Source organism: Phyllostomus hastatus, unplaced genomic scaffold, assembly GCF_019186645.2.
Source record: "Phyllostomus hastatus isolate PE091 unplaced genomic scaffold, TTU_PhHast_1.1 phas_contig_196, whole genome shotgun sequence".
NCBI lineage: Eukaryota > Metazoa > Chordata > Mammalia > Chiroptera > Phyllostomidae > Phyllostomus > Phyllostomus hastatus.
Genome location: NW_025333709.1, coordinates 22,876,433 through 22,903,893, shown reverse-complemented (window position 1 = coordinate 22,903,893; position 27,461 = coordinate 22,876,433). Strand labels below are relative to the sequence as shown.

General features: G+C 48.2%; 1 protein-coding gene across 6 annotated transcripts in view; it reads right to left on the bottom strand.

The window, feature by feature from the left end:
• Nucleotides 1-27,461, bottom strand: part of TBC1D1 (TBC1 domain family member 1) — a 207,024-nt gene that overhangs the window by 15,476 nt on the left and 164,087 nt on the right. For all 6 annotated transcript variants that reach the window (XM_045834194.1, XM_045834193.1, XM_045834197.1 and 3 more), the window contains 5 exons: nt 24,455-24,640; nt 17,460-17,621; nt 11,670-11,828; nt 4,423-4,667; nt 1,863-2,022 (listed from right to left, as the gene is read on the bottom strand). In XM_045834194.1, the coding sequence (XP_045690150.1) occupies nt 1,863-2,022; nt 4,423-4,667; nt 11,670-11,828; nt 17,460-17,621; nt 24,455-24,640 (912 nt within the window). The remainder of the gene's footprint in view (nt 1-1,862; nt 2,023-4,422; nt 4,668-11,669; nt 11,829-17,459; nt 17,622-24,454; nt 24,641-27,461) is intronic.

Genomic DNA, 27,461 nt, shown 5'->3' with positions numbered 1-27,461 from the left:
AAGGCCCATCTGCCTTTAGGGGGCACCTAGGCCTAAGGACTTATAAGGAAAGGGGCTTTCAGACCCAAAGAGACTGCGGTGCCTGGATCGCAGGCTCTGGATCTACAGCTGAGCTGTCCACTGGTGCGGAGCCAGACAGACAGGGTTCAGGTCACCAATGCTAAGTACACAAATGGTTTTCTTAAAAAATACCTTTTCTATGGAAACTGCTCACAAAATTGTTTTTAAGGATGGACAGATGGAATGGACTGGGCAAAAAAACCAGCGTTATTTTGCAAAATGACCTCACAACCCAGCGCTGCCTTGAGTCCCTACTTCCTGCCTACAGTTCGGGGAGCCCCGGGCCCTGGGCCAGCAGGACTGTGCTCGGCGTACAGGGGTCCGCGAGGCCTGGGAACGACAAGGACACTAACATCTTTATGTGCGGTTTTCACAGATAATGGATGAGGAACTCCGGTGGCCAGAGTGGACTACAGAACACAGCGAGAAATATCCACCTTTACAGTGCCCAGCTTCTATTTTTGAAGGCAGCAGGATGAGCTTCACAGAGTTCCGAGTGTCCATTTCCAAGGCAGTTTGCTCGCTTGTTGTCAGTGCCTCCTGCCCGCCTACGCAGGCTAAGGCATGATGTTTTCCTCAGAGGCGAGGCCCTCGAGCCCCGGAACTATCTGCAGCTGCAGAGCCTCCCGCCAGGCATGGCGACAGCTCAGCTCAGCGGTGGCCCTCCTGTGCAGTCCCCTGCACTCCGTGATTTGATGCATGAGCTGTTTCCAACCAGCCGCAGCCTTCCCTCCCAGCCCTTCAACCTGCACTCCTCCCCAGCACCGTGTGGAAAACCCGGTAACGGAGCAGGAGGGGAGAAAAGGTAAGTGAGTGGACTAAGGATTCTCTCTGAATTTCCGGAGTGAGGAAAGGAAAACACCCTGAAATTTTGGGCAAGAAAGACCAAAGCCTCCGGCCAGAGATCTTAGGAGTTTCTGTGACTCTCTTCTTCGTAAGCTGAGCAGACAATTTTGAGGCTTTTAGTTATTTTTTTTAAACTATAGTATAAATCCTTCAAGAAATCTCACTATTTAACCAAGAAGAGAGTATCTATTTTCTTCTTTCGAACGTCCTCTTTTTAGGGACAGAAACTGAAAATCCACTTGGGGAAAGAAACAGTTATACAAGAGCGGGGCTGGTGAAGATTTTAAGAACATAGATTCTTCTAGTAAATCCAAATGGGAACTTCTGAAGCGGATAATAACAAAAATCTAGTACTTCAGGGGTCGGGGGCGGCAGGGGGGCGGGGCATGAGAAGACAACTTAATATGATGTTCAAAAGCAAGTTTTAGCATTTCTACAATTTGGATATTCAAGCTGTCTACCCAAAACTGCCTAACACAGTGTTCTCTCAATGTTAGTGAACATCCCTTTCAAGATGCTCCCTAATTCTAAAAACAAATCTAAAAAAGAGTGATAGGGTTATAGGTCTTTAAAGCTATCAAGTGACTGAATATAAAATACACTTTAAAACCACTTGAAATTGGGACGACCAGCGTCACAGGCCAGGGAGACTGAGAAGGACGAGTCCTGACAAATGGCCCCTAGAGTGTACCCGGGCTCCCTGGCCGAGGCTCTCGGCTGTCCGCTCCAGGGGGAGCGCCTGGTGGCGAGGGACTCGAGTCCGATCCCACGAGGTGAAGGCGCGTGGGGAGTCGGGTGGTGGTGAAACCCAACCCCAAGGAAACGCAGAGTGCTGGACAGCACCCTGCTCTGTGGAGGACACGGGCAGAACAGTAAGACGACTGGCTGAGGAGTGACCGCCCACGGTTCTCATCCCCCACGAGAACGCGGGTTCTGCCAGCCTCACACACACTCACCGAAGACTCTGGCCACGAAGCCCAGCGGAAACTGGGAGGCAAACACGGTGAGGAACCAGGGGGCGGCGTAGAGGCTGGGGCCGATCTCGTGCTCCTCCAGGTGGCTGTGGAGGTCCCTGTGGTAGTCGTGAAGGAGCCTGGAGAGCTGGTACATCTGGATCTGCGGGGACGCACACACAGTGTCAGCGCTCGCTGTCTGACAGGAGTGGAGAACTGTCAGAACTTGGAACGTTCTATGTGGCTCATGGTGTCGTTCAACCTCAGCTTCTCATTTATCCACCAAGAGCCTCCCGGGCGCCTTCTGCATGTGAGGCCTGGCTGGGTGCAGGCCCAGAACAGTAACGCCGGGTCTACCATCTCTTCCTTTCTTCCTACGGTGCCCTTGTGTCCTTGGCCGAGAGAAGCTAAACTTCCATCTCGTGGAAGCACTTCATAAATTCTCTTCCAAACACACACTCCTAGCAAAACTCAAACCCAGGGGAAGTAGCAGTGGGACGCCAGCCTCCCTGCTGGGAGTGAAGGGAGCGCATGTGAGGACTCTGCCCACGGACTTCACTGTATCTGCTCAGTCAGTGGACTCCCCCTGGGCCCCCACATGACTCATGAGGCTGGATGAGTGGGATTTCTGTGGGTTCACAACATGTAGTAGACAGATCCCAGGTCCAGGGCAAATTACAAAAAGAAGTGTTTATCTCAAGACGGAACAAACAACTTTTCCAGCTGAAGTTGAACTTCACCATAAAGGGCTCCCTCTCCTGGGAGGAGGCCCCAGCGCTGGGAGTTCTGTGGCCTGAGCCCGGGGCAACGCCAACCTAGCGGCCGGTCTCTCCCGAGACGCTGCAAGTCGGATACGCGTGGTCCGAACCGGGAAAAACCGGTTCCAGGGCCAGACAACATGGTCCCCTGAAGTACCAGCCATGGCTTCTGGATTTGAAAGATTCTAATCACCACGGCCACGAGCCTCCCCCGAAAGCTGTGTGTTTACAATACTGAATTATATGCTCATAAAACTTGAAAATTCTGCTCCCTTACATGGCAGGTAGTACTACACTAAAGCCAATGGGAAGAAAGTGGGAAGAACATGACAGTAGGTATGGAAAGTGTTATATGGGTTAAAATCTTTCAGTGAGTGGAGTGGCTTCCTTTTGTAAGGGTCATGCCCACGGGGCTCCTATTCACAGGTGGAGGTGAACTGGATGTTTAATAACCACACAGTGTGGCGCTCTAAAGAGTCCTCAGTGCTCGTGTACACTTTCCAATGACACTTCACTGGGGCTCTGAAACCACAGTACCTCGCTGGCGAATGAACACACAAACATGTGCCCAACATTTAGGAGTATTTCTCAAGCAGAATGCAGAGTTATCCCACTTCTTAAAGGTGGCAGTCGGCACTTGGCACTTAAAACACACTGCTGTGTTTACTTTTCTTTGGATATGACCTCCCTCTTGTCACTCATTCATTTAACAAATACTGTCCTGGCTGATGTGGCTCAGTGGACTGAGCGCCACCTGAGAACCAACAGGTCGCTGGTTCAATCCCCAGTCAGGGCACATGCCTGTGTTGCAGGCCAGGTCCCCAGTAGGGGGCACACCAGGGGCAACCACACATTGATGTTTCTTTCCCTCTCTTCTCCTTCCCTTCCCCTCTCTAAAAATAAGTAAAATCTTAAATTAAAAAAACAAAAACAAATATTGACTGGGTCTCCACATCACCCGAGGCACTGCTGTTCTAGGAACTGCGGACGCAGCTCCAAGACAGGTACGATCTGTCGTACATAGGCTTTCATAACATAGGCTAAGGAGAAAGTCAGAAAATAAACACATAAGCAAACAAGATAATTTCAGGCAGTGAGAGTGTGATACAAGAGAAATAAGGCAGGCTATCGTGATCCAGAGTTCCTGGGGTAGAAGTCGGGGGACGTACATCTCTTGGGACGTGATATGTGAGCTGACCCCTGGATCCCCGGCACAGAAGCAGCAGACACAGCAGGAGGCAGCAATTAGGTAGTCTGAAGATGCTTTGATGGGGAATAAAAGGGAGGGCCCTAGACTCAGCCAGGCCTGGATTTAAATCCCGACACAGCCACTTGCTAGCTACATGACCTGGTCAAATTTTATAACCTTTCTGAGTCCTAGTTTTCCTACCTATAAATTGAGCCAATGAACAGCATGTTCCTCAGGGTTAGTGAGGAGAGGAGCATCTATGAAACACTTGCTGTAACACCAGCAGAGAGCAAGTTCTCAGCAAAGATCACTGTTACAATGATAAATGCTGGTGGCAAAGCTCCTCCGTACAGCACGGGGAATACAGCCAATAACACTGTGCTAGCTACACATGGTACCAGCTAGCTGCTGGAAATATCGGGGTGAACACACCGTAAGGTATATAACTCTCTAACCACTATGCTATACTCCTGAAACTACTACAAAATAATACTGAGCATAAACTGTAATTTAAAAATAAAAATTTAAAAAGAAGAAAAAGATCCTTAGCTACACCTGGAAAGGAATCATAAACATTTCGACATGTGTCCCCATCAAAGACATAAGGAGCATCTACCTGCAAAATAATCATGTCTGGCCGGTACTGTTTCCGCAGTCCCCTGTCAAACATCAGAAACTTGAGCATGTGAAATGCCTCTTCCTCTCCCATGTGAAGCAGCAAAATGCCTGCTACAAAGCTGAGGCCTTGGCAATATCCCACTTCCTGGTCCAGAAGCGAGTAGGCCTTCAAGATGTTGTAGAGCGACAGCTGCCCCGCTCCCAGCTGGGCCGAGAAGTACGGATGTGTTGGAAAGGTTCGCCCTGTGAAAACAAAACACGCAGTCGTAATTTTAGAAGAGAAAGCCTGTTGAACCAGGAACCTGATGGGCTTCAGGGTAAAGCAACAGCTCTTTAGAAGCTGGATATTATAAGTCAGCTCTGCAAACAAGGTCATCTGGCTGTTCTTGGAATAATGTTTGCAATGACCACTTCGGCGAGTACTTGTGCTGTTGTGCGGTGCAGGAAATCAGAGCTACCTGAGGTCCTACAGATACCTGGATTCCAATCGAAAGCAAAAAGAGAGCTGTCGGTCCCCTACACAGAGGAGCAGGCAGCTGTGGTTCTTCAGCAGCGCCTGTTCCCGCAGCATCTAAAGGCGGCCAAAGGCCCGGCCTGGCGACACGATCTTGGATCAGCTTTCCCCATGCTGCCCGTGTGGTGCCTGCCGGTGCTTCTGGCCACACGTGTTATTTCTGTACTTTTAAACCACAGGCAGTAGTACTCTGAAACAGGCTGAGGAGCAGGTGTTTCTTTTACACAAAACAGGGACCTTCCTTCCAGAAAGAGGTTATAAAATAAGTTCTCAACATCCTGATTTACACAAAAAGCTGGTTTTCAGAGAAGGTTTAAAAACTTCTTTTGTCTGGGAGGCCTTTGTGGCCGATACCTGTCAAACCCGGCCTTGTCCTGTCCTCCTGGAATGTGGCTGGTGGGGAAGTGGGTTTCCAGGGTACAGAGAAGTGCCTGATCTGGGGGAAAAATGCTTGGCCAGGGCCAAGAGTGGACCCAGGTGAGCATCCTGGCCTCGTCTGACTGACAGAGGCAGAAGGTACATGTCGGCCACAAGTTAATTGTTTGGCTTAATTGTTCGGCCAAGAAAAAAAAAAAAGGCATACTCCTGCTCTTCAGCCTTGTAAGAAAGCATTTCTCAATCCAGAGCAGTTTATCTTAACTTGAACAGCAGCAGTCCCCTTACTACCTTCCTGATTCCTCGTCCTGCATTCATTCCTTGCATGCTTTACCTTTTGTCCCCACAAATGTTCCCAAAACACACCTCACACATGTCATCCCACTGCTGGAAAGCAACTAAGAGCTCCCCAGTAGAGCTCTGCACACACACCTCCTCACCTACTCTCCCAGCTTCACCCTCTACCCTGCCCCGCCCCAGTCCTGGGGGGCATGCACAGCACCACTCTCTGTGGGTCTCAAACAGGTGCAGGTGGCAGAACACGCAGAGGTCTTGTGGCATGCAGGAACACCAGGAAAGGTTTAACTGACTTTAAGTTGAATCCTTCAGTGTTAGCATTTCTGCTCATCAGAGACCCTCATACCGATGCCACACCACACAGAAACAAGGCTCACACTGCCTGGCCCTGCTTGCAGAGAGGACAGTTCTCACTCAACAAGGTTCCTAAGAGGATGCGCAGGCAGCCTGGAAAGTGACTTTTGCCAATGTGGCCACTCAACAGGTGCCAGATGTGGGGAAGGGCCTTCATGGCGTGTGCCCTGCGCAGCCACACAGGCTCTGTGCTCCGGGGGGCCTCGTGCTGGTTCAATGCTGTCGCCACCTTGAAATTCTTAATTCAACAGTGGGCTCTGCATTTTCATTTGTAACTGACCCTGCAAATGTGGTGCCCTGTTTGGGGAAGAGAGCTCCCTAGGCAGCCTGCAGCGGTGGTGACATCAGTCTTCCCCGCGGCCTGCTCCTGAGCAGCATGTTATTTGAGAGCAAACCTTAGGTGAAACTCTGCCAAACATATGACCTTAATCAGCAAGCCAGCATGAAACAGGAACCACACACGTGCTTCCCATGCCCTGTGCCAAGGCCTCCGACAGGGACCTCTTGGGAAAGGCTCGGTTGGAGGAGGGCACTGTGGCAGTCTGATGGCACTAACCCTAACCCATGGCCAGGCCACACCAGCACTCCAAACCGTGTGCTTCCCACAGGGCACGGAGTGCACGGGGCGCTTGAGAAGCATCGGGCGCATCGCCACCGAATGACCAGGGGGAAGATTAAGAAGGCAGAGCCCTTCTCTACTCGGACTGCTTTTACGGAACACTTGGCCGAGTCCAGTGGCCGCTGGGACAGGCTCCGGTCGGCTCCGTGTGCATCTCTGCTCACTCCCACCATCAGCGACATCAAGCTGGGAGCAGGGTGGGCATGTTTCCACCATGGACGGACATCTACAGACGCTAACACCAGGGCTTCCTCTGACAGGGAGCAGGGAGGCGGCCGTTAAACCTTGGCTAGCACACCGCTGACCGGCTCGCGGGATGTGGGAAGATTCCAGACCTCTACGAAAGGGATGAAGACACACCCCACCTTACTCTTTTCTTTTGTCACCCACATGTAGTTGGATCACTCTGAGGTCAAAGCACATATTTAGAAGGATCAAATAAATACTGCATGATGCGGTCTGGATACTATGAGACAACGGCAGGCTCTTATGTGTAGCTGTGTACGCATTTGTCAGACTCCTAAGCTGCGCCTGTTCAAGGGACCTCCATAGAGCAAAGCCCCCAACGGGACAGAGAGGTGTGCTACGTAACAAGACTACAATATGACAAATTACAGGGACCTTTCTGTCTTTCACCATCAATGCTTTTTAGTTTCTCACATGGGACTTCAACCCTGAGATGACACAGAAGGTGGTGCTCGCCACCGGCATCCACCTGCTGCCAAGGAACAGCTGCCCCCTACTCCCAGCACGTGACACGCTGCCCTCCGTGGCTCGGCCCGGCGAGGCACACTACCAGGCTGGGAGGGAGGAGGGGGACTCGCCCTGCCCAGCTATATTTAGTCATCTCGAACTCCCTTGGTGGAGCCTTCCTCTTGGCCGCTCTTCTCATCTTTTATAGATTCTAAAGAAGCACAGGGAAAATTCTCTTTTATAACACTTGGATTAGAGCCTGTTCCTCCAGATACCAGGAAGCTTTGAAACCTTTGGTTAAAATATGTTAAGTGGAAACAGAAATCAATACAACGGCTCCCATGCTGGATCCGTGACCTAAACGTGTCTTTAGATACATGCTTTACCTCTCACTGCAGCATGGGCTCGGCTAACCCTGTTTAGGGGTCACTGGGAGGGGGTCTCTAGAAACCCATCCAAAAATGCACCAAAAGGCTCCCCAAACCTCTGCAGGGCACATAAACTCTGCCACCGCTTTGCTGACTGATGAAGCACAGATCCATAAAACGGTAAGTAATCGATATGGGGGGAGACCTGGAGCTCTTCTCTCTGATTGCGTGGTGTTCCTGTGTTTCTGGACCTATTCAAGGGCTGTCCCAGCCACAACCTTCCTATCCTGAGAGAGGCTGTACAGCACCACAGGGTGGAGGCAATGCCTCCTGGAAGGTGTCCAGGCTGGGATGCCAGCTCGAGGAGCAGCTGAAGTGGCAGAAGGTGGGGGATGAAGTGCAGCCTGAAGAGGGTGTCCAGCCAGTTGCTCAGGGTCACTGGCAGCCTTCAGTGTGGCCACACCTGGAGCAGGAGGTCCAGCTGGAAGGCAGGAGGCCTGTCCGCCCATGTTGCCCACCCAGGATGGAGAGCCGGAGAAGAGAGGGCTGCACAAATGGATATAACAGAAACCAGGCTTAACGGGTGGGGCGCGTCCCTGAACTGAGGCCCCGAGAACCATCTGCTAAGTATCATCCGCTGAGCCCTGGGAGAAGCTGTTTTCTCCCGGCCAGTGCGGTCCACTCTGAGGAGCAACATGCCACCTGACTACGGGGGGAAAAGCTGTGCTGGTACGGAGTGGGCAGAGCCAAGACAAACAGAAGTGATACTGTGCCCTAGAAGGGACAGGAGAGGAAGACTAAGAAGACCTAGGTTCTAGAACTTCCTCCCACTGAGTAGCTTGTAACTTGGGCAAAGGACTCAACCTCTCTGGGACTCAGGCATCACCTCTAAAGTGGGATAACACGTGCCCAAGTTCATACGGGGTCGTATAAAGTTGATGTCTGATAAACCTAGAGAATGTTTTCCCCTGCCCAACTACAGTTTATTATTCTTACTCTTTGGAAGAAAAAAATCTTGCAAAAACATTGATTAGATTCACATCTAATTTCAGAAAGTAAAGCAAGAGGCAGGAAGACAAAAATCCATCAAAGCTCAAAGTATGTCCAACCTATAAGCATTCTGTTCTGGCCAGAATACAGGTACCACTTTTTACGAAAACCTGAAATCTGATTTGTTTCACTCTGTTCTACACACCTTTATTGGGCCTTGAGTTGGCCGTCGTGCAGACTAAATAGAAAGTGTAGACTAAACAACTGACTTGGCACACGCCACCTCTTGGTGAGAGGTGAGGAGGAAGCCAGGGTAAGCCTGGAGGGACTTCTAAGCGAGACCTCCCTGAACCCAACAGAGCAGAGCCTGGCAGGTAGGGCTCCCTGGAACCGCTGGGTCTGGGCCAAAACATAGGTTTTGCAAGTTCAAGTTCAGAGAGAAGGCTGGCGCTGGTAGGTCCATGGACAAAGCCTGAAGAGATGCACAAAGGTTACCCGGGAAATGTACCACTAGAAACGGCGCTTCCTTTTGGCCTCGGGAGGGCATCCAGAGGGGCATCTGGAGGGGATCCAAAATGGAGGCCAGGCCAGGGCCAGGACAGCCGTGGAGGGAGGAGGCCAGCGCCCTCAGGGCCGGCGGCTGCAGCTGGCCTGTGGGGTGGGAGACGGGCAGGGCCGGAGGATGTGGGAGGATGTGTGTGCAGCCTGGCCCTGCCTGTGAGTGGGAAAAGAATCCTGGCACACCCAGGTTACGTGCCCGCTGGTGGAAAGGCTGCCGAGGGCCTCTGGGCAGGGCCTCTCCGGGGGGAGGCCCCCTGGCCCTGCGTGGACCTGGCGTCTCCCTTCTGCTCCGGGGAAAGGCGATTACATCTCTGAGCAACATCTGAGAGAAGACCGAGCAGGCCGAGGGCCAGGCCAGACCGGGGGAGAGTGAGAAGGAAGCCGGGGAAGAGAACACTGAACCCGGGAGGGGAGAGTGTGCTCCCTTCTCCTCCCCCAGCCCTGGGAAGGAGTGGAGGGCTGCAGAGGAGCCATCTGCACTCCCTCCCTTCCACTCTCCTACTCTGCATTTATTTTTCACTTCATTTCACATGACAGGAACATGATGTCATTTTTTCTGTTACTCATCACATTAGCAAACAGAGCTATTGCCAACTCACAAAGCTGCCTTGCCTAGGGTCAGTGGGCCAAGCGGGCTCCAGCCCCACTGGGTCCCTAAGGTTTCCTCACAGCCTGTTAGCATCCCCCCTCCCCCCTGCCAGCCAATTCCATGGGAAAGCAGGGGTGCGGTGGGCCTTGGGGAGGCAGCACAGAGCCGCAGTGGGTTCAGGTCCTGCCAAACTGCAGGACCATGGTCACCACTTGCCCTGTCTGTGCCTCAGTTTCCTAGTTTCTTATCCCAGAGCTGTTGTGCGGGTCACACCAGATTAAGGGGCTAGTGCAGGGCCTCATCTTCAACATCGCAAGACTTACCGAGCATCTAATACATGGCAGGCTCTGTCCTCAGAGCTGGGTGGTGCCCAGCCTAGCCCAGAGAGGGGCGCATCCCGTGGGGTGAAAGGCAGTAAGAAAAGCTGCCGCTGCTGCCATAACACCAAGGACAGTCATGGGGAGGGTGGGGTGCAGGACACAGGCCCAGGAGGCACACACACTGCTCAGCCACCCATCGGTTGTGGCACTGGGAGTGAACCATCTCTCTGTGCTTCAAGTTTCTCATCTCTGAACAGGGAGAGATTGAGGTCCACCTGATCGGGTGGTGACTGTTACAGAAAGTAGTTTACATAAGCGTCGCAACGTTGGATATAAGGTAAAGTTAGGTAACAGCTTTAAATAATAATGATAATTGCTAATACTTAGTAAGTGTGATAAGTACCACGGGGTGAGAAATGGGTAGAAAAGATGGCTGAACAGAAGCAGCTAATCTGGCCAAAAGCTGGGAGAAGAGGCTACAGTCAGGGGTGCTTTCTCAGAGATGACACCTGAACTTAGACCGAAAGGGCAGCATCTGTGAAACTAACCCTTACGGTTAGGTTTGCTTGTGGCTGGAGAGACAGCCTTGTCTATACTTGTCTATACTTGTCTATACAGCAATACTACGGATCCAGCTCCTACTTCATGTTGTTGGGAACGTCCCCTCTCCCTCCTTGCTGCTACAGGGACCTAAAGAGCCAGGCCACTGCCGGGCGTGAAGCGGACGGAGGCTCTGGCGAGCCCCAGGCGGCGGCAGCAACAGCTGGATGACTGTTCCGGAAGCAGGGCCACACGCCTCGCCAGTGGCAGGGCCAGGTTCCTGCGGCCTCCACGGGGGGCCCGTGGGAGGCCCGGGAGCCCCGCCACGGTGGAGAGGGAGGCCCCCATGGAGGCAGCCGGCAGAAGAGGGTGTACCCCGCCTCTGCCCCATGTGTGGCTGCTGACAAGTCAGAAGCTCTTTTGTACATGACTGCATCCCAATTACACCCTAATTACATACGTGCTTCACCGCAGCAATGGCACATGTGTCCAACACAGTGTTCCCATCTCACTGTTTCTCAGAACTATTCAAGAGACAAGGTGCCTGCCCCTTTCCAAAAGGAAACAGACGCAGGTGCACACAATCTGCATTCTACAATTTCTCTAATCAGTCCCGTTTGAAAGCAGCAAAGGCCAGGGAGTGACTCCTGTAATTAAAACAAACCTCGGTTCCGACACGTATGTTTTCCAGGTTGCTCCTTAGGTCTGACACTTACATTTCCCAGGAAACCACCCATCAATTCTTGAATTACCGACCTGGACCCCGGTCCTGACTGGAGCCTTCGTGACGGCCGTGCCCCACGCTGAGCAGAGCTAACGCACTGCCCGGGGAGGGGAGAGAGACTTTGATGGATGCTTGACCGAGGCATTTGTGATTACTCCAGGGCTTTTTTAATTGAAAGGCTCAGTAACAAATTTTGATTGCTAAACCTAAAGGCAGATCACTAAATAACTCGGACAGTCTCTCCGGATTTTTCAAGTGAGTGAAACTTCCATTTCCACACCAAATCGATCTGCAGACTTACCGAGGTCGATAAGAATCGCGTGCTGCTGGGAGGTGAGCTGCTTTAAGAGTTCTTTGTATGGCATGTCCTTTGGCTGCTGTTTACTGGGGAACTGGTGTTTAAGGTGGTACTGCTCTGCTAGGAACTTCCAGATTTCACCCCGGTGATGACGTGGCACACCTTCGGGGTGCAGGTGGGGGAGGGGAGGAGAAAATACAGAGAAAGACTTTATGCACAGGATATAACTTAATAATAAAAATGAGTTGTATTTTATTCCATTGATCTGAATTCTTTCCCATTATGCATTAGCAGCATAGGAAGCAACCAAAATTGTGTCCTATCTCCTTCCTTCCTCCACAATTCCCCTTTCCCCCTTCACTTGCCTTTCACCTTTCAAATATACACTCTGTTCAGACTGTAGTCGAGTCTGCCAGGCATAAACTGGGAGTGACATGAGCCCCTATGCTGTGCCAGTTCACAGTGTCCCGGGGAGGGAAGACCAGGCATGTAACTCTACAATGCAGAATGTCATCTCACACAAGGGACATAATCAAAGGGAGTTAAGGTGAAGGAAACAAAGATTTCACAGAATTTGTCACTTGTGTGAGGACTTCTGAGTAGGGGAAAGGAAGAGAGACGGTCAGACTGGAAGGGTTTTATTGGAGGCCAAACTGAGGGCGAGAAGCCTGCACTTCACTTGGTGGCTCCGGGGAACCACGGGATGTTTCTGAGCTGGAAGGGGGTAGCCTAATCAAAGCTGAGATTTTAGGCTATTGATTAGATGACTTTCTGCAAGGGTGGGCTGGAGGAGGGGCCAGAGGCTGCACGGGGCGTTGTCTGCGCACACCTGCCAGGGTGGCATTCAGTGGACACCTGGAAACAAGAGGAATTCTGCAGGAGGCTCTGCCCAATGATTCAAATGGGATTGATTTGAACACTCAAAGTGATAAAAAATGTCCGCAACTAAGAAAAGTTCTCTTAAAGTCAATGATGTTATTTAGGGCAAACCTCATTAGAAAACGGGAGAGTCTTCAAAATTCAAAATTCTTTGGTTCATAATTCAGCTGTCACGGGCCCCCAGTGTAGAAACGGGGAGAGAAGGAAAACTGCGGGTGCTAAATCTTTCTCATCTCTGAAGGGAGTTCTCTTGAGAGGAAAGGGACCCCTGAGTAAAGATTACTCTGTCCCCCACCCAGAGGAAAAGGCGACTTCCCTGGCCAGCCAGGGCCTCCCAGGAAGAGGGAGGCCTTTCTGAGTTCCCACCCGCCCCCGTGGGGGGAAGTTTCTACTCTGGCAAGAGGGCAGCGGCCGCAGCAGCTGCGGCTGTCTCCTGAGAGGTCGCCGTGTCGTCCCCATTTTGAGCACTTCCCATGATCCTCACGACCTGCTACAGGAACTCTTATCCTCCTGATAAAGACCAAGACACAGAGGCCACCGAGAACAGGTTCCTTCCCCGAGAGCACCCAGCTGGTTAGTGGCAGCCCTGGTGCGGGAGTGACATTTTCTACCGACGTCCTCCCTGTCACAACGGTCAGACGTGTGCCTGCTCACCCGGGCACTGGAGAGAAATATTTTATGCTCTGCTCCGACCTGGCAATTAATGATAAAATAACCATTTGTAGATTTGAACCAGATTGCAGTCGGTCTATTACTTGGCCCACAGGAACTGTTTTGAAATAATCACTCACAGCCATCTCTTGGGAATACTTAAGGTGTGCTAAGTAATTTGGTTTTTCCCTTACACATACCAACTGTATGTGTAAAAAAAAAGGGGTGGGGGGCACAATTAACTGTGACCACGTCCTGCACCTTCTCTGAACACACAGCTCAGCATTAATCTGATGGCCCGTGTGGTGGGTTGATTGGTGGCTTTCAAAGAGACATGTCTACATCGTAACCCCCAGAACGGGTGGACGTTAACTTACTTGGGAAGAGGGTCTTCACAGATATAGTTAAGATTTTGAAACAAGATCACCCCCTCCCCCCCGGCCCCAGATTAGCCAGGTGGGCCTTCTATCCAGTGACAAACGTCTTTGTAAGAGGCACAGAGAGGAGGCTGGAGGCGGCGGCTGCAGGACCGCGGAAGCAGAGACTGGAGGGAGGCAGCTCTAAGCCAAGGTGCCAGCAGCCGCCGGAAGTGGGAAGAGGCCAAGTGCAGCCCTGCCGACCCCTAGACTTCAGGCTTCAGGCCTCCGGGATGTGAGACAGTAATTTCTGTTGTTTTAGCCCCCAATTTTGCGGTAATTTGTTATGGTAGCAACAGGAAACTAACATGCCCTGGGTATATTATTTTTTCATTATTTTGATATTATTTTATTGCTTCTCTTGTTCTCTACTATTCCTGCTAAGAGATGTATGTTTGGTGCCTATGGTGCAAATACGCACAGCCTAGCCTTTAATAATACTTCAAACCGTATTAGAGATATATGCAGCCCAAAAACCAGTCAGCATGGTAAATGATTTATAGTGGGGCTTTTCACAAAATATTTTTTTCAAACTGGGAAATTTTCCCAAGTTATGAGATGAACAATTTCCTATTACTAAATCATTCGGATTAAGCTTATCACACCTTCATCCTTTGGGAGGAAGAAAACCCTGGCTGTGTCACTGGACAGCACCACGTACTCTGCTGTTTCAGAGAAAGCTCAGGCGTGTGATTTAAACGCAAAGGCTCATGCAAATCGGAGCCAGTGCTTTTACTGAGAATGACCTGGAATCCCCGTCCCCACACTCGGTTTTGCCTGCCCGCCCAACCCGAGACAGGATTCTGGCAGAGTCTACCCTGGACCTATAGGCAGGGTTCCGGGTGGACAGGCGGCCACCCACCACCCAAGTGTAAACACCTTTTAAGTTTTATGACTTTAAAAGTGATACATGCTTGCTATTTAAATAAAAAACGTTTGAAAGGGCAAAAGGTATAAAGAAGAAAATGAAAAACTACCCATAACTAGGGTAAATATAGAGTTCACTATCCAAAACAGGAAGCTTTTGAAAGCAAAGGAGAGGAAGGATATTAATTATTTTACTGGAACAAGTGGTACACCAGGGCTAGGCCAGGCAGACCAGATGTTTGTCATGCTGCTCACCACGCAGATGTCCGCAGGCACCCGGGACACACACACACAGGCACGCAACTGTACGTGAGTCCATGCTGGCCTTTTCTCGTTCATTTACCAACTCATCTTCTGCATCAGTACCAACCTACTGTGTCATTTTCAAGGAATATGATGTGGGTGCGGTCACATGGTTGGGGATCTGGGTTCTGTTTCATTTCTTGGCTATTAATGCCACAATAGGCATCCCTTCCCACTGCAGACCATTTTCGGCTGGTGAACACCCAGGCTGGGCCTCTATGTGTGGCACTGCTGGGTCAAAGGGAAGGGGAGTTTGCATCGGGCCCATCCTTCCAACTGCTCCAGTCTCCTCTGTGCACCCCCACTCCTAGAAAAGCACGACCAGTTTATAAAGGTCTACTTGACATCCTTTAATCATTAAGTCAATGAGATCATTCAAATAAATCATTAAGTAAACCATTTAAACCCAAACTAAGCTTTGGAATATTTAAAACTCCACAGAACTATTCTTCCTTCTCCCAAGCTGACATCCTAATCCTGCTACTGTGATTTGGTTTTGACTTGGAAAATTCATAAATTCCTTTATTTCCACCATGGAGGGGCCTCTTACTGATAAAGAGACTGTCTTTTCTTTTGAGGGCTTGGAAGTGACTTGGCCTAGACCTGAAGGTCAAAGGTGTGGCTCTGATTTGGTCTCATTTCTTATTCTGAGCTACATGTGGACTGTGGCCATTGGCTTGGAGTCATTAAAGCCTTCGTGTGGAAACCAGCTGAGTAACTGCCAAAGCCCTCTCACAGTTAAAGACACAGAGTTCCCGCCGTGGAGAGTGAGGTGGCACTGCTGGGAACACATGAGGAAATTCTGGGTTGGCCTCAGTTCCCTCAGTGCACAAACTGTTCAACCATCTCTCCGAACTTCACTGCACAGGGTCCGGATACCGAGAGCATTTCTGGTGGTCCCCCTTGTGAAATGTCTGATGAAAACCACTATTTCCAGGAGTCAGGTTTCTAAGAAAGTCAAACATCTAGAACAGCTAGCTGTCACAGACCCAGATGACTTACCTGTTGTAGAAGCAAAGCTGTCTTATGTAGTCAACAGTAAAAAGGGAAAGAATAAACTCATTCTTTTCTCTGCATCCTCTTTAAAAAAAAAAACAAAAAACAAAAAACAACTACCAAGGGCCACATGGGGCAATGGTAAGCCTCCAGCCACTACTATGGCCGCACAGAATGTGAGAACTGCAGGGGAGCTCTGCGATCCTCTGCCTGGCCCATGCCTCTCACTCTAGCAGCCGGGAGGCCAGACCCCAGAAAGGTGGCGCCACCTGCCAGAGGTCACCCAGGGAGTCCTGGCCAATCTGCAACCTGAGTCCTCACCACCTACCACATTTCTGGTCTCAGAGAACAGTACTGCCGAGGCACGGTTCAACCACAGGCGGTACCAGACGGTGCCCAGAACCAGGGTGAGACCGGCTCTGCGGCCACCACTCAGCTGCTCCCGGTCCACATTCCCTAGTCCACAGAAAGGGGAGAGTCAACCAGCAGGGACTACGTATTACTAAAGCTGATGCTGTCAAAACCCAGAGGGAAGAACAGACCACTCAGCTCCACTTACTATCTCAGAGATGAACGATGCATGCGAAACTTCTTCCACTGAACGGTAATAAAGTCAGAGGAAAACCAAAGGATTTATATATTTGCCACCCTCCTAAACACTTGGTTATCCATGACTAGACCGGCCAGAACTCAGAAGCACTGGAACGAGAGCAGACTCAGAGCTTCCTCTCTCGCCAGCACCCTCACACACGTCTGCAAGGAAATGGCTGTTTCACTCCAACACTAACGATCGCTGCAGTTAAGCTCTAAAGTGGTGCTTCTCCAACTATCTGTGATGAGGAACCAGTTTTTTCTTTAAAAATTTTCCAGTCCACAGCAAACTGATACCTTTATACCATATAGTAAAAAATGAATTAGTAGGAAAATAAAATGAGGAAAAACTCCAGACAAAATAAAAGTCCACATTTTTTTTTATTAGGATCTGTCAAATAGCTGTAAAAGTTTCTAAACGCTTGGTCTCAAGTTCTGTACTTATCTTGAGCCAGCAGTGGTCTGGATTGGTACACGGTCAGCAGACAACACTAAAAACAGTAGCGAAACTGCCCACACTCCAGGGCCTTTTGGTGGAGCAGACACAGACAGGGTGCTCCCGGGTATCAGCTCATTTCCTCCTCACGGTCACCACTGTCACCACCCACATCTCACACAGGCGGAAAGTGGGGCTCAGAGAGGTTAAGTCACCTGCCTGAGCTCACACTGCAGATTGGCAGGGCTGGGATCTGAAGCTGGGACGACCTGTCTCTAGTCTGTGCCCAACACTCCGTGCTGCCTCCTGAGGGTACTCAGGGAGAAGCCGCACAATTGGTTCTCAGGCCACTGTTGAACTCAGAGCATATCATCATATCGTTACCCCAGTCTGTGGGCAACTAAGTCCTTGGGTTTTCCTCTGTCTTATTCCTGTTTACTGGTTTTCTGCACCTTGTAACTGATTTGCTTAAAAGGAATCATGAAAGGTGATGAAAGTCACATCAATTAACTAAGATATCCAGAAACAGATTAATTCATGAAAACGGGAGAGAGATGCCCACTAAAATTGCATTTAAATTATTTTTTATTTCATACCTCTCCCCAAGCGTCAGTGAGGGGTGAGGTTTGCAGACTGATTCCTAGTAAGGCTTACCTTGCCCAACAGCTGAATGCATTTTTTCCATGTCAAACTTAATTTTAGATCTTCCTGGAGTGCTGAGCATCTTTTCCCACACTGTCGTTACTTCTTTAAGACAAGGAGTGATTTCTTCATAAGCAAGCTTCAGGCGCTTGTTCAGCAAGTCATTTTCAGAAGCTAGAACAGACCATTCGAGAGCACATTAGTGAGCACTGCGGCTACCTGTCTTCTGTTCCACAGCCTGGCTCTCCAAGGGTGGCGTTTTCTTATTTAGGGCCAAACCTCCTCCAGGTAGCTTCTGCCAATAGTTGTGTTTCTGCTTCCTGGACTGAATAGAATAAATCTATACTTTTCATATGACATGCCCTCAGGTATATGGAGGTAGCTACTATTTCCCACCAACCCCATTCAGTCCAAAGCTGTATTAAGAAGAATTATACCTAAATTGCCAAACTGGAGTGGGGGTGGGGGGTGATACAGGATTTTAAATGAACAATTCTAGTAGATTAAAACTGACAACCTCATTTCCACCTAAAACCACTAAATCCAATTTAGATACAGTGGTAACATTGTCAGCCCCCAAATCCACTTCACATCACATCTGAGACCTAGACTGTGAGTTTATTAGGAGAAGCGGGAGGATACACAGCTAAGTATAAGCCAATACACAGACTTCTGCAGAGCTGCTAAACTTGACTTCTTTACAGTAATAATAAATAGTATATGTCTTAAAGTACTGTACATTCAGTGACACTTAATCTGAATGTCACTCAGAGGCACCAGAGGCTCAGGAGCTTCACCAAGGTCCCAGAGCAGGACACAGAGTGGACCTGCGACCCTCAGCCTCACTGTGCTACAGAGCTTGCTGTTACACATTTTTTTTTCCTGGGATTAGACACAGATCAGTTAAGGATCTTGTGTGTTTTCTAGAATCCGGGGGAGCTCCCTGAGCCAGAGTTTTCTCTGTGTGAAATATTTTCAGTACAAATTTGATCTCTCTAACAGGCACAGTGCCAGTCAGATGTTCTTTTTGTTCTCATTTCCATTCTTGGTAAAATGCATCTTTTAAGAAGTGTGTCCATTTCATTTAAATATCAGGTTGGCCAAAGACTTCATTTATCTTTTTCCATAGGATGGCTCTAGTAGTGTTTGTCTTTAACTTCATTCAAAACAATTTTGTTAGATTGTATAGTGACAGCTGTCATATCAGCATGCATTTTTAAAAAAAATCTTATCAAAATGGGTGCATTTTTTATGTAGCCATTTTAATATTGAAGATGACAGAAAATATGCAACATTTTTGGCATATTATGCTTTATTATTTCTAGAAAGGTGAAAATGCAACTGACATGCAAAAGCAAAGATTCATGCAGTCTGTGGAGAGGGTGCTGTGATGGACTGAAGGTGTCAAAAGTGGTTTGTGAAGGTTCTTGGTACTGTTGACATTTTGGCCAAATAATGCTTGGCTGTGGGGCTGTCTTATGCATTGGAAGATGTTTGGCAGCACCCATGGCCTCTATCCACTAGAAGCCAATAGCAGGAGATGGCTGGCATACTCTAAATATCCCAATAAAGGTATTGGTAAAAATGAAAAATGTCTTTTATTTTATGGAAAAAATGTAACCAACTTTTTGTCCAACCCAATAGTTAGGTTTATTGGCATAAAGTTGTTCTGAGTCTTACAAGACACTGGCAAGTGAGTGTACACGTCAGAAGTCTGCTCTGTCTCATCCCCTGCAGATACATATACTCTCCCATGCCAACCCCATTTTATTCCAAAGGAGACCAAGGCTGAGCAGTGTCCTCCCTTTGCCCAGGGCCACAGAAGTAAGAAGTGCTGGTGGTAGAATGTGAAGTCCTCAGGGTTTAAACCACTATGTTTTTTTTTCTTTTTTACCACAATGCATCTGAACCTCAGTTCCTAATGCTTTTAAAATGAGAATTAGGACTTCCAGTCAAGATAGCGGCACATGTACACATGGCTTGCCTCCTCACACAACCACATCAAAATTACAACTAAAATACAGAACAATCATCACTCAGAACAGACAGAAATTGAGTTGAATGGAAGTCTGGCAACTACAGAATTAAAGAAACCACATCCATCCAGAGTGGTAGGAGGAGCAGAGATGCAAAATGGGCTGGTCCTACATCCATGTGTAGCAGATACAAATTCTGGAGGGATATCTCAGCAGCAAGAAGTCCCAGCCCCACACCAGGCCCCCCAGCCCAGAGTTCCAGTGCCAGGAAGATAAGTTCCTACAACTTCTGGCCGCAAAAATCTGTGGGGATTGAGTAGGTGAAAGAAAATTATGGAGTCCCAAGCAGTTCCTTTTGAAGAACCCACACATGGACTTACTCAGACTCACTCCCTCTGAGCTCCAGCACCAGGGTAGCAGCCTGAGAGGCACCACTGGTACACAGGGAGGAACGGAAGTGTCTGGCATCAAGGTGAGAGCTGGGGGACGGCTTTCTCTCAGACAGAAAGGTGAGCAGAGGTCACTGTCCTTTTCCCAAGCCCTCCCCCTACAAAGCCACAGAACTGACAGGCGGGTGTCATATCTGAGTCAGACAATGAAAAAGGTACAAAACATTGTTTTACAAACTAAGTGCTGACAATATAAAATATTTTCTTTTTCCAAGTTAGAAATTGAGCAAATGCTAACTCAGTGAATCTGGCTAATGACACCCTGGTGGTAATACCTTATTCATCTGATGCATGGAATCTGTACTTAACTGACCCAATTATTCAAGTACACACACTTCAAGTACAAATACATTAAAAAAAAAAACACACACTAAAAAGCCCTGCAGAGATTCCTGGTCCAGCCTCTCACTTCGTGGACACAATAACTGAGGTTCACGGCAATTAAGGGACTCGACAAGGTTACCGACTAGCTGGTGGGTGGTAGTGACTCCAGGCCTAGGGCTCTCCCTTGTCTTTTGTGATTTGTCACCTATTATCTTCATTCTTCTCCTTCTAACTTTGAAGAATACACTTTCAAGGTCCTGTTAAACAAGTCCCTACATCTGTGGAGTGCAAACTTTCAAAAAAAAAAAATGGCCACCCTACATTCATTCTGGCTGCGAGGAAACACGATAGATGCCATCCAAGCTGAAGGGGCCCCTGTGGCCAGTTGGGTGCAGGAGGAGCCTTGCTGACACCGGCAGCACGGGGCTCTCGGGGCCAGCGCACGCTTCTCTGGCAGTGAGCTCTGCTGTCAGCATGCCGGGCTGCACTGGAGAGCCCAGCAAGCACGGCGAGAAACCTGCTCTGGAGTCAACAGAACAGAAATATCTGGCCAGAAGACTCAGCTGCAGAGGCTGAGTTTAGTCCATGCATTTTGCTGTTGGCCCAAGCAACATCCTGCTGTTCGATAACCTGATGACGCCTCAAATCCAAGGCCTCCAAAATGCTGTAAGCTAAGGCAGATGGGGCAGGCCTGTGACAAACGTCAAGGAGCCAAGGCGAGAACATCAGATACAATACCAAACTGTTTATTATAGTAAATGAGGGTCTAAATCCCATGTCTGTGAGCTTCCAGGGCTGGAGGAAGCCAGGTCTGTGTGAGATCAGATGTTGTAACTTTGCAAAAGAGCCATCTAAAAACATTGTTGAACATGGATGTATGAGCTAACTTGGACTTTGGATTAATATTCAGACCTGGTTTATGTCCTTTGTATAGGGTGGGCGGTGGCTGCCCACCCCAATCCTCTGCTGTTAGCAACTTCGTCCACAGATAAACAGACTTCTGACTGCCAACACCTCCCCAAAGCTTGGAAAGGGAGGGCTAAGGGGTGGAAGCCTCAGTAATTCAATGAGCCCAAGCTTATACAAAGTTTAGAAAAACTACATCCATTATTTAATTCTTTTTTACAACATAGTATTTTTTAAACCAGGGAAACACCCGTTTAAAAATACCTTCAATTACAATTAAAATTCCAAATTCGATGTGTCATCATGCAGCTGTAATACCTGTAACATTTTAACCTTAAACAAGAAACGCTGAACTGAGTCAGTCCAAAAAAGCAACAATGTGCTGACCAAAAACTGTGCTTGTATTGAATCATGCCCTGCTATCTTGCATTAGGTGGCCTGTGTCCTCATTTACAAACGAGGGAAAATGGCCTTGCAGAGGGGTACAACGGGGGGCTGCTGGCTCGGCAGCAGGGAGGGGATGCATTTTAGTTCCAACTTCGCTGAAAAAAAAATAAGCTGTTTCACTAGGGAGCTGATTACAATTCAGCTTCCAAATGTCTACAATGAGTGATGCAGACTTCAATGACGTGGTTTGGTTCTTTCTCAGATGCAATGCTTCCAGACCTGTAACAAATATTGAATCCACATATGCAAGAGCCAGGAACTAGACTTAACTGTAGAAAGAACCTCCTCATACATGTTTTTTAAATTTCTTTTCCAAAGAGCATGCCAGTTGTCCTGAACCCATGATCAATTTCAAGAGTCACTTCCAGTTGGAATTTAACTTTCCTTTTTAAAAGCAACTGAAAACAAAAAAAAGGCAATAAATTGACTGTCTCTCAAGTACTTAGTACACTCCCTTGTAAGTTCTTGTCAAATTTTGCTTCTGTATTTAATGACAAAATTCTGGCCCCCCATTCCAGCCCAACACAGCTTACTAAACATTTTTAGGCAGTTCATGATCAGGCTCTTATTGAGTATTATTTCTCAGCAATATAGGTCCCATGCGCACCAATATAATGCTTGCTAAATTATATTCAGCAAGTGTATTGTGCCTCCATCACAAAGGTAAACATGTGCTGAACTTCACAGAGCTCAGAAGAGAAATGAGTCCCAGCAGTGAAAATGAGTGCCCACACAGGACTGAGCACTGCCAGAGGAAGGGGGAAGCAGCAGAGCAATGCTGGGAGTGGCCAGTGAAAGCATACAAGGCAAGGCGTCCCAAGTCACCTTAGGAAATGCCCCAGTTCATTCGAGTCTGGCAAGTGGCCATTTACACGGCTTTACAACAGCCTCACTTTTGTGGTATCCTGATCCCACCAATTACAGTCACAGCTCTCCCCAACATCCCCAAGAGGCCAGCTGGCGGCAGCCCCGTTTCACAGGTGAGCCCTGATTTCCGTGCCTGCCATGTGCACGACTGGCCAGGATGAGCACCAAGGCTTATGCCCTACAGGATAAACATGACTGCCTTCTTGCTTTCCACAAAAGTCCCAGCCAACATGCACGTGAAGGTAAGGGTGTGCTCCAAAGCTGTCACTTAGCTGATGACGCTCAGCGGTGCCTGTTTTAGACACCTACTTTCAGAATTACTTACCTTCGGAACACAGAAGCAAATGGTAGGAAAACAGCTGGGAGAGCCCCCGGCACTCTAAAAGGACCCGGTGCAACACCCCAGCCCCCCACTGCTCATGCGCCCGCAGGGGACGACCCAGCTCTCTCAGCTTCAGCACCGCGTCTGCGTCGGAAAGCAGCCTCTTACAACCGTTGGACCACTTTCGTATCAAAAGGTCTTATTACTTTATATTTTACTTCTTGTTTTTGGTCAAAGATAATTTACTTATCTGGACTATGAACCATATTCATCAAGTCTAGTATCCTAAAGACTTTCATCTCTTAACAAGCAAGACCATTATTGAAAGGAGGAAGTCCAGTGAAATGTACAGCAGCGCTACTTATCCACAGGGGATGTGGGCCAGGACCTTCAGTGCAGAAGCCTGAGGTCGTGGATAGTACCAAATCCTGTATATACTGTGGTTTTACTATACAGACACCTTTTCACTTAAAGGAAGCACTTTACGGCTTCTTTTCGACATATCCACATTTTGTGCTTTGGGTTATTAAGTAAAATAAGGGTTCCTCGAACACAAGCACTGCGACACCATAACAGTGGACCTGATGACCCAGACAGCCGCGAAGTGAGTGATGGGGGAAGGGCATACAGAGCGAGGGCACTTTGGACACAGGGATGATTCACGTCCTGGGCAGGATGGAGTGGGACAACTCAAGAGGTTCATCACGCTACTCAGAACGGTGCACAATTGAAAACTTATGAATTGTTTATTTCTGGGATTTTCCATTTCATATATTCGGACTGTGGGGTCACTGAAAGCCCAGAGAGCGAAACCACAGCTAAAGGGGGAACCACTATACTCTAATTCCAAAACTTCCTTAGGAGTGACGGCATGGCTGAACCACCTGTACGGTCTCCCTTTGAGAGAATGTCCTGACTTCCTGACCAAAACTCATTAATTATAGCCAGGCAACTCTCTACACCCTAAGACCCATGTTCTTTCCATTATACCACCCAGGGTACATAAACTTAGCTACTTTGAAAAAATATTTATTACTTCAAGTGACAGCATGGAAACAGGAAATGAACAAAATCTAAACTCTCAAAGTTCATGTCTTATTTTGATACTGACATGACCCTGGGCAAGTTGCCCGGCTTCTCTGAGCCTTAGTTTCCTCTTCAGGCTAAGCCCTGCCTCTTGGAGTTGTCCTCAGGAGTGAATGAGCCTGCCTCCATAAAACACCTTGATATCAGTACAGGCAGAGCTCAGCGAACGTTCAAGGTTTCAGGTTACTTGCCACTCACTAAAAATGCACACTGAGTGAGGTTATGGACTTGAATGACTACATGGGATTGGATCACAGGTAACACCCAGGCAGAGACTCTGGCTGTGGACGAAGCATGGGGAGAGAGAGAGAAACAAAACCCACTTTTAGAAGGGCAAAGCTTGCATTTGCAGGTTGTGTCTCAGAAGTTCTGGACATCGTGCTGAAAACAACCATACAAGTGTAGTTAATACAGCTGGGGAGATCATTAGGTCTCCAGAAAGAGAGTTAACTTTGAAAAAGTAAACAGATGTTTACATACATATATACACACATTTACAGAGATACATGTACGTTAGAGTACCTTGCTTTCTCCTGAAGGCAGTACGCTCACATCTGATGTGATGTCGCGTCAAAGCTAAGACAGATCACAGCCATACGGCCTGTTCAGTGTAAAAGGTGGCACACCAACCTTGGAGCTTCTGATTCTCCTTCTCCATTCGCAGCAGCAGTATCTGCTGCAGGATCGCCTTTTGCCATAGTTCCCGAAGCTCGCGAGACGTCCTTTTCTTCTCCTCTGGCACGGGGCCAAAGGGCCCATCTTCACAAACTGCTTCCAAAGGAGATCGTGGGGGAAGCTCTCCCAGCTCGGAATAATCTGAGAGGGAAAAGGACATTTCAGAATGGTCATTTTTCAGCAAAAATTTAGACTTAAACATGGTGCCAAATCAGAAAATTCCGCTCATTCAGATACTACATAATGATGTCGCCCAAACTGATGACTGGTGTTTTAACATGCGCTCTGACAAACTACATTTGAGTAATGAGCACATAACAACATGTCAAACAGTCTGCAAAAGTTGTGGCAGCTGAGAAAAGGGTCAGAGATACCTACTTTTTAAGGTGCAATATACCTTCTTCTGAGTTAATGACTACACTAATAAAAATAATAGTAGCAAACATTTACCTAGTGCTGTGTAAGAGACCATTTCTGAGGGCCTCAATGCATAATAGTTTATTTAATACTCGACCACCACATGACATAGGTACTATAACTATTCAGTTTTAAAGAAAGCAAAGTGAGACGCGGGGAATTTAAGTAACTTGCCAATGTCACATGGCTGGGAAGTAGTACGGCCAGGACTGCAACCCGGTCTCACTTGTATGCGCCTTTTAACCACCTGTTACATGGCTAGGTATTCTGAAATAAGATTAGCAACGACCATTAACGAATCCTCTACCAAGTCCTGGGCACTGTACCAGGTGTTTCATGTACAGCGACTCATTCGGTCCCAAGGAGGACAACTCCAGAAGGCAGGGATCAGCCTGCACAGGAAACTAAGGCTCAGAGAGGCCAAGCAGCTTTCCCGGGGTCATAGAGTAAATAAGCGAGCATGCTGGGATCCCAACCTACAGAGGCCCGACTCGGAGGCCTGTGCTTTCTGCTGGACACCCCCACCATTCAGGTGTTTCCTGGGCCTTCAATTTCCAAATTTCTATCTCTAGCTGGAATCTCTTTACAGTTCATGAACCGGTACCTCTCTCTGCTGCAGACCCAATGTTGCTGGCATGCAGCGTTACCACTCACAAATACCGACCGCACGCGCTGACAGTGTCCCACCTGCTCACTGGGAGACTAGTTCCGAAGAACCGCAGAGGTTCCTGCACAAACGGTCCCCAATGATTCAACGCGTCCTTGGGAGCGTCTGTCTAAACTGACCCTAAATACAGTCACGGTCTTACACGCCGTGGAAAGCCCTGAACAGCAACTTGAGTCTCATAATCCCCATGATATAGTACTCGATGCAATCTCTGCCAGTCGACAGCTCCATCGTAATTCCATGTTAATGATTAATTTCCAGAACAGTCATCAGCACTGACTATGCACGGTCTTCGTCTAAAGTCGGGTTTGTTTTCCTGCTATGAAATCAAACACAAGCTCCATATGCTTAATTTCCTAAAACAACTTGCGCATGTTAACACGTCTTAAAATTACTGGGATAGAGAAATTATGCTCAGGGGGAGCACTGTGTCAAGTATGGGACTGTGAAACCACCATGTTGTACATCTGAAACTCATAAAATAATACCGAATGGAAACTGTAATTGAAAAATAAAATTTAAAAATAAAAATAAAATAAAAAATTATGATAACCATTAAGAAACCTTAATGATCGCTGCAGCATTTAAATGCTTATCGTCACATTTCTATATACGCTCATTCTATTATGATCCTATGAAACAAGTGAGTAAATTAAAGTCCTACTTCTTTCTGAGGTAAGAAATAACACAGTTTGTGCACATTGCAGGAGGGTGCTCACATGCTAACCGTCAATATAAATGCAGGAAATAAAACTGTGTAGTATGATCTCACTGCCAAAACATTGTGAGAGGCAGTACAATTCAGTGGTTAGGAGACCAGGCTCCGGAGCCGGGCTCCCTGGGTTTTAGTCAAGAGTCTGCCTTTATCGAGTCTGTGACCCTTAGTGAATTAATTTCTTTGTGCCTCTATTTTCTAGTCTGCCAAGTGGAAGTCACAGCACCTCCCTAACCTCCCTAACAGTGGTGCGAGAGGGGCTGAGTTAACACGCACAACAAACCCCTAAAACAGGACTCAACACACGGGAAGAACGCAGTGAACCCGTCAGTGCTTACTGTCTGCTACCCAGTGTTCCCTGAGGACACAGGAAAAATGCTGAAATGTCAAAATTTAGTCAATCGACTGAAGTTTCCAGAAGACTCGACAAAGCCACCTTGACAATGAAGGTCAGGCCAGCACCAAGCACAGCCCTGGCGCCCAGCAGTACCTTTGAAACAACTATTGAGTAAAAGACGACGCAAGCGGGTGCTGGGCTTGGGCATGCTTGCTGTTGTTCTTTGAATTTCCTGGATTTTCTCAATTCTTGACAATAAACGTTTTTATAATTAGAAAATTACAGAAAAATAATGCAGAGCCATTCTGATTTAAATCAAAAATTAAAAAATGTTCTCCTGTCCTGGCTGGTGTGGCTTAGTGGGTTGAGCGCTGGCCTGCAAACCGAAAGGTGGCCAGTTCGATTCCCGGACAGGGCATGTGCCTGGGTTCCTGGCCAGGTCCCCAGTGAGGGGCACGTGGCGGGCAGCCAATCACTGTTTCTCTCTCCTTTCTCCTCTCTCTAAAAAAGTAAATAATAACAAAATCTTTAAAAAAAAAGTTCCTCTGTAAAATACCTAGAAGACAAATTAATCTCTCAAACACTTATATACGTAGGACTAATCATTACTGAATTCGATCAACTTCAATCCTTCTTTCAAAAGCAATTTGAGTCGGTTTAATCTTATTCTGCAGCTTGGAATTTTCCATTTGAACTCTTTCCTTTTTCTTCTTTTCCCACATTGGCTGCTGAAACTCCGCTGGACACTCCATTGTGATTCAAGTTCTGCTGTATCTTGTGCTGGAAGTATTTACACTCCCGCTGGTTCACAACAGTCTCGTTTCCA